The sequence below is a fragment of the Silene latifolia genome, chromosome Y (genome assembly GCF_048544455.1).
Source record: "Silene latifolia isolate original U9 population chromosome Y, ASM4854445v1, whole genome shotgun sequence".
Lineage (NCBI taxonomy): Eukaryota > Viridiplantae > Streptophyta > Magnoliopsida > Caryophyllales > Caryophyllaceae > Silene > Silene latifolia.
This window is the reverse complement of record NC_133538.1, coordinates 53276467-53295270: the sequence shown is the minus strand read 5'-3', so window position 1 is coordinate 53295270 and position 18804 is coordinate 53276467. Positions and strand designations below refer to the sequence as shown.

General features: G+C 35.7%; 1 protein-coding gene and 1 long non-coding RNA gene across 2 annotated transcripts; both read right to left on the bottom strand.

Moving 5' to 3' along the window:
- Window positions 1-1412: 1412 nt before the first annotated feature.
- Window positions 1413-7724, bottom strand: LOC141628052 (protein SHORT INTERNODES-like). The gene is made up of 4 exons (XM_074441240.1): window positions 7404-7724; window positions 7045-7199; window positions 2797-3242; window positions 1413-1970 (listed from the first exon to the last, which is right to left on the bottom strand). The coding sequence occupies exons 1-4, from the start codon at window positions 7722-7724 to the stop codon at window positions 1603-1605; spliced, it is 1290 nt and encodes a 429-aa protein (XP_074297341.1). The 3' UTR covers window positions 1413-1602.
- A 2989-nt stretch (window positions 7725-10713) lies between these two features.
- On the bottom strand, window positions 10714-11184 carry LOC141627372 (uncharacterized). The gene is made up of 3 exons (XR_012536944.1): window positions 11097-11184; window positions 10887-10971; window positions 10714-10767 (listed from the first exon to the last, which is right to left on the bottom strand). It is a non-coding gene; the product is annotated as an uncharacterized LOC141627372 (long non-coding RNA).
- Window positions 11185-18804: the final 7620 nt, after the last annotated feature.

Below are 18804 nucleotides of genomic sequence, written 5' to 3'. Positions count from 1 at the left end.
TCTTAATATAATTAATATTACAAATACTAGTTATAATATTAATCAAAGGTAGAAAATTGAACCAAAACTTTTATAAAACACTTATTTGTTTCGGTTTTTAAGAGAGAAGAAGAGAGGATTTTATCTCACTAGAAATCTCTATATTTGATGATGGAATAGAATGAATAATAATCTACAACATTTTGTATATTATTGGGTAAAATTATAAGAAAAACAATGATGAATTTTTCTTCCCAAAACCGTGTAAGAGGAGCTTTAGGGTGAGCCAATGCATGGAGAAATTGTTCTTCACAAGGAACAATAGGCTTGCATGGCTAGGTTTCCTTTTAATCATTGTGTTTTCCACTAATTACAAACAACTTATAATTAGCTTAAATCCTTCTTATTTTCGGCCCAATCTATAATATGGATTCCATATTATTTTTGTCAATTGTCTATATGTTACATGTCACATGTCACATATATTTTTTATGTATTTTTAACATATTAAAAATCAACGTATTAATAAAAACACGTCACATACAAAAATTGACTTAGTAATTTCATAATTACTTATGCCAAAAATTTTACCAATTTATAAATCACAACTGATTGTATTTATAACAATTCATTCAATTTAATTGTTACATTAAACAATTATTTCATCCGAGTAATGATACAATTCAATTACTCAGACCGTATCTTATTTAATCACATTTCAATATGATACGTAAATTTTACTTCCAAAATCGTCCGTCAATTTTCAAGTAATTTAATTAACTCGTAACATTATACGATTAATTAAATAATCAATTAAGAGTAATGCCCTATAGGTATGACCTAGGGGTCAATCGATCACCACCGTCACACGACAAGGTAATGTCAAACTCTAGTCACCAATCATTACCGATATATGTTGACCAGGTTGAAGAACAATATTACGTCCCAATTGTATTCATTTTAATGAGACTTAAACATGTGATCATCATGATCAACAAACGTGATCGCATTATTGTCGGAGGACACATATTCCAACATATATATATATATATATATATATATATATATATATATATATATATATATATATATATATATATATATATATATATATATATATATATATATATATATATATAAGTTCTGAGTACTCTATAATTTATTTTATTAATAACAACCAGCAAATGAAATTCCACCAAATAACAATTTCCACTCCCTTAAAATTAAATAACCTAAGTAAAGAGGGCAATAACAAAGCAAGACAAAGAAATTCCCAAAAAATAAAATTTCGGTGCAGTTTGGCCTTGATTATGGAAAATGGTTTTTCCTTTTCAAAAGGAGTTTATTCATAAGTTACTTTTTGGAAAAGTTTTAGTTGTTTGGCCATACTTTTGTAAAAATGGTTTCTCACAAAATTTATATGTTTGGCCTAACTACTTTAATAAAACTTTTGTTTGCTTATTTGGTTCTTTATGTGAAAAGTAGAAGGAGAAGTAGTAATTATCTACTTCTCCTTTTGGGGGTGAATAATCAGTTTTTGGCTTTTCAAAAGCACTTTTAAAACCCTTTAATTTACCATGTTTGGCCAAGCTACTACTTTTTCAATTTACCCTTTAATTATTTCTAGGGTCTTGGATTAGGGAAGAATTGCGTACCAGGAGGCATAAACGGGCTGAGCGGCGCAGGATACAATGACGGATCTATATACTTCAATGTTGACCAGGAACCGCCAACAATTCCCGCCGTAGACATACCAAGTCTCGCTGCAAGGTTAAGCAGCGGACCGCTACCATAACCACCACTAGTACTAGTACCATGCTGATTATTAGCAGGGCCCTGATAATAGAGAATTCCCTTGAACACATGCTCTCCTATTCTCACAGCTGTCTGATACGCCACCTCATCGTCGCTGTCGTTCATCGAACTCACCCTAACGCAACGGAACAACGCCGGTGAGCTCACCTCAGCCGGGAAGTTCCCCAACTCCATACCTATGTATCATCAATTAACAAATACCAAGTAAATATCAACAATCAGGTTAGTCAATACAGATATATCCGTCTTTATATTAAAAAAGAATAAAACGGGTAAAATATAAATCGATTATACATATAATTATGCTAATAATTGTAGTTTGGCTGTTAAAAAATACACCCAATAGTGAGGAAAGTAAGATACTGTAGAGATTAAAGAAATCAGGAAAATGAGGGTTTTGCGTACATGAAACAACAATAATGTCAAACATACACGAAAAACACGGAATAAAAAAGATGTTTTGCAGCCTCTCCTTTCTTTTCTATCAATCTTATTATTTGTCAGGAATAATAAGGGGGTGTTTGGCCAAGCTTTCTAAGTGCTTTTCTAATTGTAAAAGTAGAAGTTGGGTCAAACACTATAATTTAGGGAGATAAAAAACTACTTTTGAAAAGTCAGAAGTTGATAAAAAGCTACTAGAAACAGAAGCACCAAATTGATGCTTCTGCTTCTACTTCTCCCAAAAACTCTTAGGATTATGGAAACTAAAAAAAAAACAAAAAAGCGGTTGTAGGTCAAACACATCAATTTGTTAAGAAACTACTTTTACAAAACTTAGGCCAAACAACCGCAACTTTTTCAAAAAGTAGTTTATGAAAAAACTCATTCTAGAAAGTAAAAGCTATTTCACATAAACTAGGCCAAACAGTATCAACTAAAGTAGTTTTGTTTTGCGTATGCCAAAATTTTTTATTCTCTTTAAATTTTCCCATTTATTTATTTATCTACAACAACACGCAAAAAAGAAAAAAAAACATGGATCTTAAAACAAGTAAAACATACCCAAAGATTCCATACCATAAGATGTGGTAGCGGTAGCAGTAGTAACAGCGGAAGTAGTAATAATCGGCAATTGCGAAGGAATTATTAAAGGAGAGGAGGAAGAGGTAATAATATTCGGAAGATTATTATCTCTCCTCCTCTTAACATTCGAAGAACCACTACCCAATTGTTCTTGTCCTTCATTCGGGTTGTTGTTGTGGTGGTTGTGGTGACGGTGACGATGAACAGAAGAAGGAATCCAAGTGCTTTTAACATGAGTAGCGCAATCAAACCCGCGACTTTTACAACATGTTCTACATCGCATGTGATCACAATCTTTTTTGGCTTGGTTTCCGCAATCTTGACAACTTATTGTCCCACTACCACTACCACTACCACAAACTTGTGACGGATATCGCCCGTCTTCAATGAGATTTGGTGTTTTTGAGGAAATTTTAGCGTTTTGTTATTTGTTTGTTTGTTGGTTGGTTTGTTTGTTTATCGCCATTATCTTTCTATGCACTGTGGATTGTCCTAATCTCAATATCTGGGTACTATTTGCGTGCTTGTATCAAATGGTGCTGATTTTGCCACGTGGTGGGTTATCACAATTTGATCATTTTCGTGTAAGCTCTCTTTTTGCCTAAATTGTTTACTTAGGTTGAACGGTTGGTCTTGCTTGTGACAGACACTATCCGTCATAAGCTGAAAACGGATATTGTCCCTCTCATAATAAGGCAAGTGGGGGGAATGTAGCACCCCATAGATAGTACCACTTGCATATTATGAGAGGGACACTATCCGTCTTCAACTTGTGACATATAGTGTCTGTTTTCAATGAGATTTTGTGTAATTGGAAAAATCCTACTATTAAGAAAGGGAAAAATCAAGTTTAAAAGTTTGATTTATTTTAGGTAATCAATATGTCTCACTTGCTTGTAATGGGTTAAATATCACTCATATGGATCGATAAGACAAAAAGTAGAATGTAAAGGGAATCACAAATAACTTGTCTTTATTCTTCCATTTGGATTTTATTTGACCCGTCACAGACTCACAAGCTTGTAACGAATATCGGCCGTCACAAATAAGAACTTGTGTTAGGCAATAATAATGAGTTATTAAGCAATGGAACAAGCTAAGGGCTAGTAGGGGCAATTTTCGCGTGGATGAGAAAAATTTCAATGTTTAGCTAAAAATATTAATCTCAACTTCACCTTATACCATTACCCTTTTACCTTAATTATGTTCAAATTTGAACTCTTCCACTAAATGAAAGAGAGAATGAGTTACTGAAGATAACTTCTACAGTAGTCGATACTAAAAACTTGTGAAACTACGGGTTGTAATTTACTCTTTTGCATTCCATTGTGTTATGACAACATCTGAAAAATGTTAAGAACTTAGAACTCCTAGCAATGTAAATCGGATAATAGTGAACATTGATTTTTCGAGTCAAGTTATTTTTAACTAAATTTATGACAAATGGTTATTATCGGTTTATAGTACCAGTCTCTCTTAAATGGAGAAACCTTTTTATGGTAAAGAGTCGTTGAGGAGTCTATTGATCGAATACGAAAGAGGGGGGGGGGGGGGGTGAATTGAGTATTAAAAACGATGACCGCTTTTTCGAAATATATGATGTAAAATTAATTATTTGATTTTATTGATTAAAATCAACTAATTAATTATACTAATAAGCGCAAAATCGAAATAACAAAAATAAAGAGAGACAAACAAGATTTTTGAAGTGGTTCAGTTTCACAAGTCGAAACCTACGTCCACTATTCTCGATTAATAATTTTTAGTACCTTTCTACGGATTACAAAAATTATCAATCCACTCGTATAATCAACTATATGATTATAACTCAGATTGAGTATCGCTAAATACTCTAGGTTGCTCTTACGTTAAGAAGAAAAGTACAACGATAAATACTAATCTCACGTTATGCGAGTGAGTATAATATCTTTGTGCACTTAGTATCCTATAACGATTTTTCTTCGAGTGATTGACAAAATTGATGCGCAACTTTTGTATAAGGAAATTATAAAATAAGAATTAAAGCTCAAAGAATTTTGCTTAAAATATTTTTCTCTCTAAAAGTGTAGATGCGTGTCCCTTTTAATTGTTGAATGAAGAGAGGTATTTATAGTTGTGGGGAATTAGGGTTTAGGAATGTTCTGGAATGTATAAAACCCTAAATGACTTGACGAGGAAGTAGGAGGCAAGGTTAGAAGGAATTCGGCCTCCTAGGGTTTCGGCCTCCTAGGGTTTCGACCTCCTAGGGTTCGGCCTCCTAGGGTTCGGCCTCCTTCGGTCCATTCTTGCTTCCATAGCCACAACAAATCGAGATAGAATTTAGTTGAAACCCTAGGTTGCATGACGCCATAAATATCGTGTTACAAACCAATAGTTTATTCAACTTAAATTCTTATTAATTAATTCCAATTATATAAATACTCTCTTATTCTTTAAAATATTAAAAATATATTTTCCAAAAATTAACGCATCATTTTTGTCTAGAAATGAAGTTATGGCTATGAGGTCATAACTTCACTAACCTTTAAATCAAACAAAGTAAAACCATTACCGGATGACGACCTATACTATCTAATCTTCAGTAGATCTTCAGTAAACGAATCGTCTCTTCACAAGTCTCTCATCTTGAGTCTCGTGGTTGTTATTTGGTCTTGATCTTGAACATTACGATCAAATGTCTTTGAAGTAAAACCTCCTTGGTCCAATACTTCAAGCTTGCGTCATTGTAATTGTTCCTTTCTATATTAAGACTTAAGCACACAATTACACGCATATGTTTATAATATTAAGTCCACATACAAATCATTACTGTCATTATCAAAACAACTAATTAGGACTAAAGGTCCAACAAATTCCCCCTTTTCGATGATGACAAGTCTCCTATGATTTGTGTCTAAGTCTAGTTCCCCCTCAACACAATACTTCCCAAATTATAGAACAATTGAGCGCAGAAACTTATAATCTTTTCAAAGTTATAACTATAGAACGCCTTGAGAGAATTAACTTGAGACAGTCGAAATCATAAAAACAATTCCTCCTCTTGGCATCATTGAAAAGATGAGAACAAACATAAAACAACTAGAATAATATATTATGAGACAAGAATTAATCATGAAAAACATATTATATTAAACACAATCTAGTTCTTAATTAGCATAATAATATTATAAACCTGCAATCACATAATGAATAAAACGCCGAATTGAAAAGCTAATATCCATAAGAATGGATTTTTATTGGGAGCAAAGGAATTAAAAAGATAAGGCTAGGTTGGATTGGTTAGGGGGATATGGTCACGGGTAGTGTGGGCTCGGCGGGTGTGACCTCGGACGGGTCCGAAATTCCAAGTCCTCGAGTCTCGCGTGACAATGGTCTAGGAGTGCAGCTTGAGCAGTCAATCGAGTATCGAAGTTACCAATCCTCAAAGTCATAGCTTTAACTGCTTCATATATCGTATGCATCTCAGACCTCATCTTCTTTCCAGATTGCAAGAACTCATCACCAAACTTAACCAAACTATCCAAACCTTCCCTCATAAGAGTAGAATCGGAGTGTGTTCGCACGGCGGCTTTAAGAGCATTATCGATTTTTGTGTCAAACCGTGACAACACGGTATTTAGACGCGCCGGGCTAATACTACTTGGTCCACTAGTATCAACTCTTCTTTCCTTTTTAATAAGCTCAAACAACTCACCTAATTTCTTGTCTTACTCATTAATCCTTTCAAGAATAGAAGTAAAATTTGATTCCATCTTAGAATCCAACATCTCAAAACTCACATTGCTTTTTCCTCCTTTTTCTCCTTTTTCTCCTTTTGTTTCGAAACATAATTCCGGGCCATTAATAATGAGCTTCATATAAGATAAGTAAAGATCGCTCATCTCGTCATTTGTTATTACTCCATAACTATGCTTCCTAATAACTCATTTCTTCTCTAAAATTCGTGAGATCCAATTCCAATAAGGCAAACTTAAAGTAGAAGTTAAATCATCCATCTTAGCCGTTACACTAGCTTGTATAATTTTATGAAACACAAGCATAGGTAGACTAACCTTTTCTCTTTCAAGCCAAGCCTTCATAATAATCATCTCATGAACCCCGAATTTATCTCTACCTTCTTTGCGAGGAACAATGGTAGTCCAAAGAAAGTTAAAAAAGAACCTCAAAGTTGGCGACAATTTAGTTGTTAAAATAGTCTCAGACGAAGTCGCATCTTGTTTGAAATACCGTTTCACTATTAACCTATCATCAGGTGACATATTTCCCCATTCTATGCTTGGATTAATTTCGATTCCTCCTCCAGGAACTCGAGCCAAGTCGCAGAAATCACCAGGTGAGACACGTATAGACGTCTCATTAACCACAACAAGTAAATTTCCTTCCTTAAATTGAACAGTAGCATAAAATTGATATACCTCAATAGGAAAGACAGGACCACTTACAGCAACAATATTTTCCCATCCTTGATCTTTGAGAAAATTCCTGAAGAACCCAAGTGCTTTATATTTCTTTAACCAATCAATCGAATATACTCGTCCTGTGTGAATGCGATATTGAGGAACTTGATTGATATTCCTTCGTTTTACTTGAGTTAATCGAAGATTACTCAATCCATTGTTGGTGTAATTATCCATATGCTGTGCGTAAAGAACACGTGAAGAGCCATCTTGAAGTATATAGCTCTCAGTTTTCGAGCTTACCTCAGTTTCCGAAACCAATTTTCCCTTACCCTTAATCAATTTTCGTCTTTTTGTGAGGTTGTCGGGTAGGTCGACGGCGGACCGTGGGGAGCGAGGGGTTTCGGGCGGCGTGACGGAGCGCGTGGTTCTCGGGGGTGATTGGGTTATCTTCTTTCTAACAACAACATGTTTCTTGGATTGAAAACCGGTTGTAGGTTGATTTGCCATTATTAATCTTGAAGGTTTTGAAAAAGTATTAGGGAAGAAGATAATTGAATTGATGAGAATTATGGAGAGATTAAAAGGGTTTAAATAGAATAAGGAATTTGTGTTTTGGTAACAATAGAATTCTTAAAGATAGAAAATAATACCAATTTCCTTATTTTATATTTTTTTTTCGGTGCCTTCCCTTTTTTCGCACATTTTTTTTTCGTGCCTTTGTTTTTTTTTCGCACTTTCCTTTTTTTTTTTCGTGCTTTCTTATTTTTTTTTTTCGGCACTTTCTCCTTTTTTTTTCGTGCTTTCCTATTTTTTTTGGCACATTTCTTTTTTTTTTCATTTTTTTTTTGGTATTATCTCCTATTCCTTATATGATAAGAATAAGATAAGAATACTCTAGTTTGTGTTTAGGCAGGATTGTAAGAGATGGTTATAAGATATGGCAAGGATAGAGATTTGTGTAGGAATATAATAAGATAGAAATATCTTTATTATATTTAGGCATTTTATTTTAGATTTTGTCGAATTTTTGTAAGAATATGTGATAATACAGAATATAAAATATTACCATACACATAAGCAAGATATAACACGTAAAATAAACATTATTTAACATAATTAAACTTGCAACAAAAATATACGGACACAATCGTACAATCTCATCTTCCTAGCCAGTCATTCAGGTTCCCAGACATAATTATGACGGATTTAATTATCACTAATTAAACCAATCTCTAGTCTCAATAACTCAAAGCGTTTTCTAGCTAACGGCTTAGTCAAGATATCAGCCCATTGCCTTTCGGTACTACAAAATTCAAGTGAAATGTTGCCAATCTCTACATGATCTCGTAGAAAATGGTGTCGAATATCTATATGTTTGGTCCTCGAGTGCTGGGTAGGGTTCTTAGAAATTACTATAGCACTCGTATTGTCACACATAATAAGCATACGACCTACATGTATACCATAATCATATTGTTGTTGCTTTAACCAAAGTAATTGAGAACATACCAGTCCAGCAGTTACATATTCGGCTTCAGCAGTAGACATTGCAACTGAATTTTGTTTCTTTGATCCCCATGTGATAATACAAGGTCCAACAAACGTTGCATACCCAGAAGTGCTTTTCCTATCTAAAGAGCATCCTGCATAATTTGCATCTGAATACCCTACTAGATCGAAATTACACTCAAGTGGATACCATAAGTACAAATTAGATGTACCAATTAAATATCTCAAGATACGTTTAACTGCATTCATATGTGACTCTTTAGGACACGATTGATATCGCGCACAGACACATACACTATAGATTATATCAGGACGACTTGCAGTTAAATATAAAAGTGAACCAATCATACCTCGATATGTAGTCTCATCGACACACTTACCATATTCATCTATGGTTATCTTCTTTTCAGGTACCATAGGTGTATCGTAAGATTTTGCTTTTTCCATACCGAATTTTCTAATCAGTTCCTTGATATATTTCTGTTGGTGAATATTTATACCATCCTTTGTTTGTTGAATTTGTAAGCCTAGAAAGTACTTCAGTTCTCCCATCATGCTCATTTCAAACTCAGAAGTCATTAGATCTGAAAAATACTTGCACAATTTTTCATTAGTAGAACCGAATATAATATCGTTTACATAAATTTGCACAACAAGTAAATTAGAACCCTCGGATTTTAGGAACAAGGTTTTATCGACAGATCCTCTTATAAAATTAATTTGTAATAGAAACTTGGATTATCTGTCATACCATGCCCTTGGAGCTTGTTTCAAACCATATAAAGCTTTGTCTAATTTAAAAACGTGGTTCTGAAACTTGCTATCTAGAAATTCGGGAGGTTGTTCTACATAGACTTCTTCTTCCAAATAGCCATTAATAAAAGCAGTCTTAACATCCATTTGGAATAATTTCATTCCTTTCACTACTACAGATACAGCCTATAACAACGGGTAAAAACCGTTGTAAAATCAAAAAGCGGACGTTGTTAAAGCGGCCGTTGTAGAAGGTATTTACAACGGTTTGTTTATTTAGTGAAACCGTTGTCTAAAGTATTCACCACGGTTAAAAGCCGTTGTTGTTGGGTGTTCTCCGTTGTGGAAAGTGTTTCAAAATTTTGGAGGGAATAATATAACAACGGTTGTCATATGTATAACCGTTGTTGTAACTTTCCCTCCAAAATTGTGAAGTCTTTTGACAACGGGTTTATGGTACATACCCGTTGTTGAAATTTTTAGTAACAACGGTTCTTTGTTTAATACCCGTTGTTGTAAATTTACCTCCAAAATTGTGAAGACTTTTAACAACGGTTCTTCGATTAAAACCTTGTTTTGAATATTATGCGCGGGTATTTGTGAATGTCATTCACAACGGTTTTATTTTTATTAACCGTTGTGAAAGGTATTCACAACGGTTTTTTTTAGTAACCGTTTTTATTACAAACTCCTAATGTTTTGAAAAAATAAATTTGTTTCATGCCATTCAAAAACCTCGCATATGTCAAGACACCATATACCAAAGACCAAAGATAAATCACGGTGGGTTCATCGAACTCAATAGATTCAATTCAACCACAACAACAGCTGCATCATATATATATATACTTACAAGGAGTTGAATTTACATGAACTAATCATTCCCTAACTTCAACAAAAAATTTACTAATAAGTTGATCTAAACTCTAATCAGTATCATGCATTTGTAATATATTCTAAGACGTAGTTGCCCCACATGTCTCTTACCTCGTCTATATCTACACTTGAGTACTTCTCAATCTCATAGATTGGTTGATTGCATACTCGGAAAAAACAAAGAGAAGACATTATGGTATATATAGCGGCAAGCAAGACAACATTAGCAACATCATGGTATATATAGCAGTAAGCAAGACAACATTAGCTCTAATTTAAAAAAAAGTAATAAACACATGTTTAAATTATTACTAACCTTTTCTGGAATAACGAGATATCTTCGCCTAATAATCTCCACCATGAACCGACAAGCGTAGTATCCACATTGTATGCTATCTGGCTGGCGAGGGGCCTATTATTACATAAAAAAAACAGACGAGAGAAGGCTCACATCAGAATCTTGAACTTTAGGTATTGTATTAGTATTAAACACAGATTTTGCACTTAATGTTATTGTATTTGAGCACGTACCCCTGTTATCGTAATAAAATCAGGGCCAACATCAGAATCTTCCGTGGGTTGATCCTGCTCGTTTGCTCTTTTCTTCTTAAAGGCCCTTTTTTTAAAAAATAAAAAAGGAGGCAGAAACTAATTTTTTTAGGGGCAAAAATATGAAAGAGATTTTTTCTATAAATAAAAAATGAAAATGTTATTATAAATAAATCAGTATTATAAACTTACATATTAATCAAGTGCTTAAAAGTCTCGCTTGGTTGATGATGTAAAGAGTCCAACCAGAAAACTTTATTCCTTGTCGGCATGATGGCTGCTAGCACCCAATGAGTCCTACATCAAGAGACATCATCATTATTAACAAGTACATATATTAGTTATGAAAATGCAATTGTAGGGGGAAACGTAATATTAATTTGTTTATAAGAAACCCTTTTTCATTATAAGTGCCAAAAATCAGCTTCTTGGTTGTCGCCAATTGCTGAGCAATATAATCTACCCGTTGTTCGAACGAGAAATCCGGAATAAATAAAGATAAAACATAGGGGCACGGGGAATCAGTATAGATCGGATGGAATATTCTTCTCGGGGATCACTCTCAATTTCAATATCCTACATTATTACGGTATTAATTCCGGTATTTAAAACACTCTCTAGTAGTCAGAATATTAGACTATGAAATTATTTATTAAGAAACTTACTTCATCCAAACAAATATGTGTGATATATCAATCTGGTCTAGGCCAGCCCATACGGCTAGCAGATCCCATGATATAAGCGCTTGGCGCTCAGCCCCTAGAATATCCTCCTCGAGCGAAATAACTATCAATTGCTCGGTGGCTATGCGATGGCGACCTCCTCATGCAGTCTCATCATCGTCACCGTTCTTACTTTTTGCATGTAATCCTTCCCTTTATATTGTGTGGAGTTTAAAGTCCTAACTTTCAGGTCCGGGAAAGAATGAGTCTTTGATTTTGTGCTACTACGACCAGCCTACACATGTAGTAGATAATTAAAATAATAAAAAATCCAAAGGTAACATATCCTAGTTGGAGTAATAAAAATAAAAGCGTACTTAATTAAATAACTCGTCAACCTGCTCTTTCAATGATGAGGTAGTAGTAAGTGTAAGACTGGGACTTAGGCTTATCGGTCTTTTTGTCCCCTACACAAAATTACCATGCTTTTTATAAATACTGACAAAATATAAATAAAGGGAGCGAGGTTAATTTTTAAAAAATGGAGAAGTTAATTAAATACCTCATCAAGTTGTTGTGAAGTCGAGGTCGTTGGCATGTCTGTGGACTTAGGCTTATCCGCCAAAGCCGTCTTTTTTGTTCCCTAAAAAAAAAATAACATATAAATTTAACATATAAAAACATTCAACAATTAAAAATGTAACATATATATAAAGGTATTTCTTCTAACCCCAATGCTTTTCTTTCGAGGCGGCGGAGATATCTTCGCCAAGTAGATGTGAGTTTCAGGCCATTGGATGAAACTTCCAAGCGCATCTCCAAGAATGGTAATGTCGTCACGAATGGGACGACGGCGGTTGAAAGTTTTCATGGCCTGGAAAGACCGTAGTTATCTCTACTTTTCTATGATTCGGCAAAAGTTTTTCGCCATGAACTATAGTTTCGCCGCTGCAGATTTGTTTTCTACGAGACCCGCCAACACGCACATGTGGCTTTTCGGTTCTATTAGGGTCAAGCAAGAATAAATCGGCCTCTTGTTTACGGCCTGAAGAATATACACATACATTATTATATCTTTGCAAAAACGCTTCAGCATTCAAAAGATTTTGCAAAAACGCTTTCTGTCTCAGGCCGATTTTTGCACAAACTTCAGCATTCATATAAATTTAACTAATTAAACACTTCATGCATACCTTACTGAAAACAGGGAACTGACTTGAAGGGGATGTATGCTGTTTTCCATCAGCCGTCTTCTCAAGTTGCATCTCCTTTTCAGACCCATTATTTACCTAATAAAATTAACCAATTCAATGGCACCATGTCAGAAGTTATAGCATTAGAGCTGGCAGTGAACACACCCCCTGATCTTACCCAAAAAAAAACAAAAGAAAAATAAGGAAGTATATATTAGGTACCTGATCGGCTTTAGTTGTTACAACTTCAAAAGCATTATTAGGTACCTGATCTTTCTGAATCTCGTTGACCGATACTTCCTTCTCATGTATTGCCAAGGTAGTAGCGGCCTCTTGACCAATCTGTTGTACCTTATTATTACCCCCTTTAGAAATGACATCCTCCATCATCTTCACTTCTTCTTCGGAAAGCTTACCTCCAGCATTCAGCTTTAGTAGTACGGATGCCATTAACTGAAGCTGCTTGCCAAGAATGTAATGTGTCAGCAATTTTTATCCCAACAATAACATGTGAATTGAACTTAAATGAAAATAATAGAATAAATGTTACCATGTCAGCCTTCTCAGACTTAGTCTTCCTTTTCTTCTTTATCTGGGCAGTTTTCCCATAATATTTCGTTACTCAACCGTAACGGACGCCCCTCAAATGACCTGGATATTCGGGTCGGCCGATCGCTCTAGCAAGAACGTCATTACGACCACTGGGAGTGAATTTCCCTTCTTCTACCTCTTTCAATACGTTGTCCTATAATATATTAAATAAACTTCAAATTATATTTGTGACTAAAATAATAAAGTTAGTAATGAACTCGTCTTAATAAAATAATGCTTACTATGTTGGCCAAAACTTCCTCATCATATTTGTCACGCGACGATAAGGGATCCTTTAGGCGTGTGCCCTTGTTTATAAGTTACATGCCGATCCACCTCTTTCACTCCCTTTGCCACCTACACATTAACATGATAACATTTATACACGTAAATGTGTATCAATGCAAGTCCAAGTGTGATTAAAAAAATAAAGTCTCACGGGGGAATAATGCATGCTACTTACGAGGTCCTCTTCTATCTTTTTCAGAATCGCCTCGAGAACCATAGAATTTCCCCTTCTTGCATGAAATGTTAGCACGATTTCTTCTGCTAACGGCCTTCAAATAATTATATAAAAGTGCAAGTAGATGAGATAATAAAAAGATTATATAAAGGACTCATTAATTAAAAAAATGATAGGTAAATCGTTAAAAGGCGAGGATATTTAACTCGAAACTTCTCGTAGTTCTCATCTTTTTGAAAAGATCCCATTCTTCCGCTTGATGGTGGGACACTTGTTTTCCGGTGGGCTCTTACGCATCTCCCCGTTGCCTTGTCCACATACAACCAATCCCTAGCAACGCCACACTTCCACTTTCGTGGACATTGCCGCCTTATGCATTAAATACTCATCATGGCTTTTATCGGGTATAATAAAGCCTTCCTTTACACGAGCCAAGTATAACTCCGCCAATTTTGGATTCAAAGTTCTAACATCATCTAAATGGATAGGCACAAACTGTCTTGTGCAAGCACCAATCCAATTGGAGAAAAGACCCGCATTTGGACCAAAGAGGGGAAACCCATCTCACTCCATGTTATTTCGAACGTTTGTTTAGCGGCTATAGCCGCAAGGACTTTCTTGCACTTCGTAGCACCCCTCTCACCAGGCTTATTATCACCAGGCTCATTATTCTTTTGACTTCTTTTACGTTTTTCACCCATGATAATCCTAAAACCCAAATATGAATGATATAGCTGGAAATGAACAACTTAACAACGTACATGCGGAGTATTATCTAAAACCCTAAACCCTAATAGGAATGAAAATTTAAAACAACAGATTGAGCTTCTAAAATCCTAAACCCGATAGGAGGAGTAAAGTAGATGATGCGGGATGATAAAGATAACAAAGAAGACGAAAAACAAACAGATGCATGAAAAAGAAACAAGATGATCGTCTTAAAACCCTAATGACGAAACACAAAATTAAAGTGAACATACCTGTTGATGATGATGATAAAGAGAACGAGCAGGATGATAAGGGAAGGCAACGGAATCGGGCTTCGGAGCGGGCGGCGCGGCGCGACGAGAATGTAAAAAGCGAGGAAGAGAGAAGAATTAACTCGGGATACCAACAAAGTTGAACTAATAATGTTGTGTGTGTTTGTGTATGGCATCTTTGTATGGGTTTCTATATTAGTTTTTTATTATGACAAACTATTGACAACGGGTCCTCAAAACAAAACCGTTGTTATATGTTAATAACAACGGGTCAATAAAAGTCAACCGTTGTCAAAACTTTATTACAACGGTTAAAATATACCCGTTGTAATATATTTTCACCAAATTTGCGCCAAAATGAAATATGTCAAAAAAATAATTGACAACGGATAGAGGTACTACACCCGTTGTTGAAAGTATTAACAACGGGTAATTTAAATACAACCGTTGTTATTGTTGAACCTCTCTTTTTTTTTAAAATTATCGTAATTCCATTACAGTCCAAACTGTAACAATACATCTTTGTAACAGCAATTTCAACACCAAAGCATCCACATCTAATAATAAGATCAAGAAAATAAGACAACACCAAAGATGCATGCATCTTTGTGTCCCGATGAACTATCTCAGGATCGGGACGTTTCTTGGATGTCATAGTTTCTTCGTTAACCCAAATACCTTCACCATGGTCATCACGCATATAGATGCTTTCAGTGTCCTCATGATCAGTGTCAACATCGTCGAAATAAGATACAGTGTCAACATCCATTCCCTCAAAACGACATCCCGATCATCATCACCATTATCGGATGGACTACTCCTTCTTTTCCTTATAGACAGACAATGACCACTTCTTATCCATAGGATCGGTGACATAGAACACTTGTTTAGCTTGGGATGCCATTATGAAAGGATCATCCTTATTATTGCCAACCTTACCCAGATTGACCAACGTAAATCCCATCTTATCCTTTCGGACACAATGGTTGTTGTTATCAACCCAATTACATCGAAACAAAGGCATTGTGAAATCAATGTAATCTAGTACCAATATTTCTTGAATAACACCATAATAAAGGCATTTTCCCCAAATAGGCTTTTTATCTTTTGAAGTAGCAAAGTGCATTGCCTCAAATTCGGAACTCACACCACTATTTTGCATTGTGCTCACCTCATCTTGCTCGCGGGTGTAAAAAGTATATCCATTAATGGCAAAACTGTTGTAAAAGGTGACCCCGGCATTTGGACCTAAACCAAGACGTAGTAACCTAGGAGAGATGTCATCACCAGTTTGATCGTAATCGTAAGACAATATTCCTAAACCACTCGGGAAACGTCTTCGTATGCTCGTTCGCAATCCACTTCTCGGTCTTGTTTTGGTGATCGTATTTGAGCTCATCTTTGTGTTGTTGAATATAAGGTCGCACCTCATCTTCGTTGTTTAGCACATACATGTGTGCTAAATGCAACATTTCACGTGTCACAATTTTTTCAACCCGGCCCCTAATACCTTTTCAGGTCATCCAGTCACTATGACGATTCTTAGGAACGCCAATCAACTCCTCAGGGAGAGATGAGCGTAACAATATGAAAGAGCTTCGTCTAAAATAGCGCGTTCAAAAATACAACCTTCCGGACGATACCGATTAGATGTATAGTCCTTGTAGACTTTCATCAATCTTTCGAAAGGATCACGGTATCTCAAGTACACGGGCCCAAGGTACAAAATCTCCCTAACCAAGTGAATGGTCGGATGAATCATGATAGTGAAGAAAGAGGGTGGAAAATACATTTCCAACTGACATAAAGAGGTTACAACGAGGTCCTGCAATGAATCCGCGTCATCGGGATCGATGACTTTTTCGCATATGGACTGGAAGAAGAGACATAATCTAGTTATAGCATATCTTACCTTTTCAGGTAAAATGGAACGAATAGCCACAGGTAGTAATTGTTGCATCAAAGTGTGGCAATCATGTGACTTTAACCCGGTGAGTTTTAGGTCTTGCATCGACACTAGGCTTTTGATGTTCGACGAATAACCATGTGGCACTTTAATTTTATTCAAGCATGCATGAACTCTTTTCTCTCATTCCGTGAAAGGGTAAAAGTGGCGGTAAAAATGTACGATTACCTCTCTTCCGTGGTGCCAACTCTAGCCTAATACCCATCATTTTCATATCTTCCCTAGCTGCGGCGTTATCCTTTGTTTTACCAGGAACATTCAGAAGGGTATTGATAATATTATCACAGACATTTTTCTCAATGTGCATGAAATCGAGGCAATGCCTGACCTCCAGGTCAGGCCAATATGGAAGTTTATCAAAAAATATGGATCTTTTCTTATACCCACGAGTAGACAATTTAGAGCCGCTCTTCTTCCCATAATCTATCTCAATATGCTTTACTTTCGATAAACTTCATGCCTACTCAAAATTCTAGGAGGTTGACGAAGTTCTTGTCTTCCATTGAATGCTTTCTGCATCTTGCGATAACAATGGTCATGAGACAAGAACCTCCTATTTCCCATATACACATACTTACGAGAAGACTTCAAGTATTCAGACTCGATATCCTCCCCACACAATGGAAAAGCCTCTTTCCCATGAACTGTGTGCCCAGAAAGGTCGCCATAAGCCGGATAGTCAGTAATTGTACACAATAACATCGCTCTCAAATTGAAAGTTTCGTTCTTATATGCATCAAATACTTCTATCCCACTATCCCACAACAATCGCAAATCATCTAGAAGAGGTTCCAAATATACATCTATATCATTTCCAGGTTGTTTAGGGCCGGAAATTAACAACGACAACATCAAATACTTTCTTTTCATGCACACATATGGAGGTGGTGGGTTATAAATAGCCAACACTACGGCCAAGTACTATGTTGGCTACTCATGTTTCCGTGTGGGTTCATTCCATCGTGGACAGGCGCTAGACGTAAGTTTCTAGGTTCATTGCCGAACTCGGGATACTTAGCGTCGAACGATTTCCATTGCTTATCATCTGCCGGGTGTCTTAGCTTTCCATCATTTATTCTTCCTGTTTCATGCCAAGTTAACATTTTTGCATCATCGGGATTCGCATAAATCCTTATGACTCTTGGTATCAATGGAAAATACCACAACACCTTAGCCGGGATCCCTTCCTTATCCTTATAACGCCACTCCAAACATTTAGGGCAATTGGTTAAGTTTTGATATAATTTCCGATACAATATGCAATCATTTGGACATGCATGTATTTTCTCATATTTCATACCCACTCCTCTTATTAGTTTTTTCGCCTCATATGTCTTAACAGGTAGAACATTACCATCGGAAAGCAACTCCTTTATCAAGGCTAAAAAACTAGTGAAACACGTGTCACTCACCCCATTTGCCCCCTTGATATTATACAACTTCACCACAAACGACATTTTTGTGAACTTACAACCAGGATACTGAGAGGTGCTTGAGGACTCACACAACTTCTCATACATGTTGTTAAGGTCATCCCAATTACTAGTGTCATCACCTACATCTTCAAAAGCAATGGACTCATCATCATTCTCTTCATTATCTATAGACCCAACATTCAACTTCTCTACTTCCAACTCTTCCAACTCAAAAAACTCGGCAAACTCAGGATCATCAGTTAGCCTTTCGTGTACCTCAACATCATCTTCTTCAGAGTTATTCTCTTCCTCTAATGATTCCCCATGAAAAATCCAAAGTGTATAGGATCGACTAAATCTCCACTTTTCTAGGTGTATTTTAACGTCCGGAAAAGCCATATAGCTAATATTACCACATCTTTCACAAGGACATGCAATACTAGAAGAACCTTTCAAATTGTTCGAAACGAATTCATAAAATTCAGCTAAACCATCCTTGTAGGTGCGGTCACTCATATTTGCATCAATCATCCAAGTTCGATTCATTATTCTACATTCGTAATAATAGGCAACTAATTCAGAAAATACAATAATAGGCAAACAAATAAACGAAATTCAGGAAAGCAATTA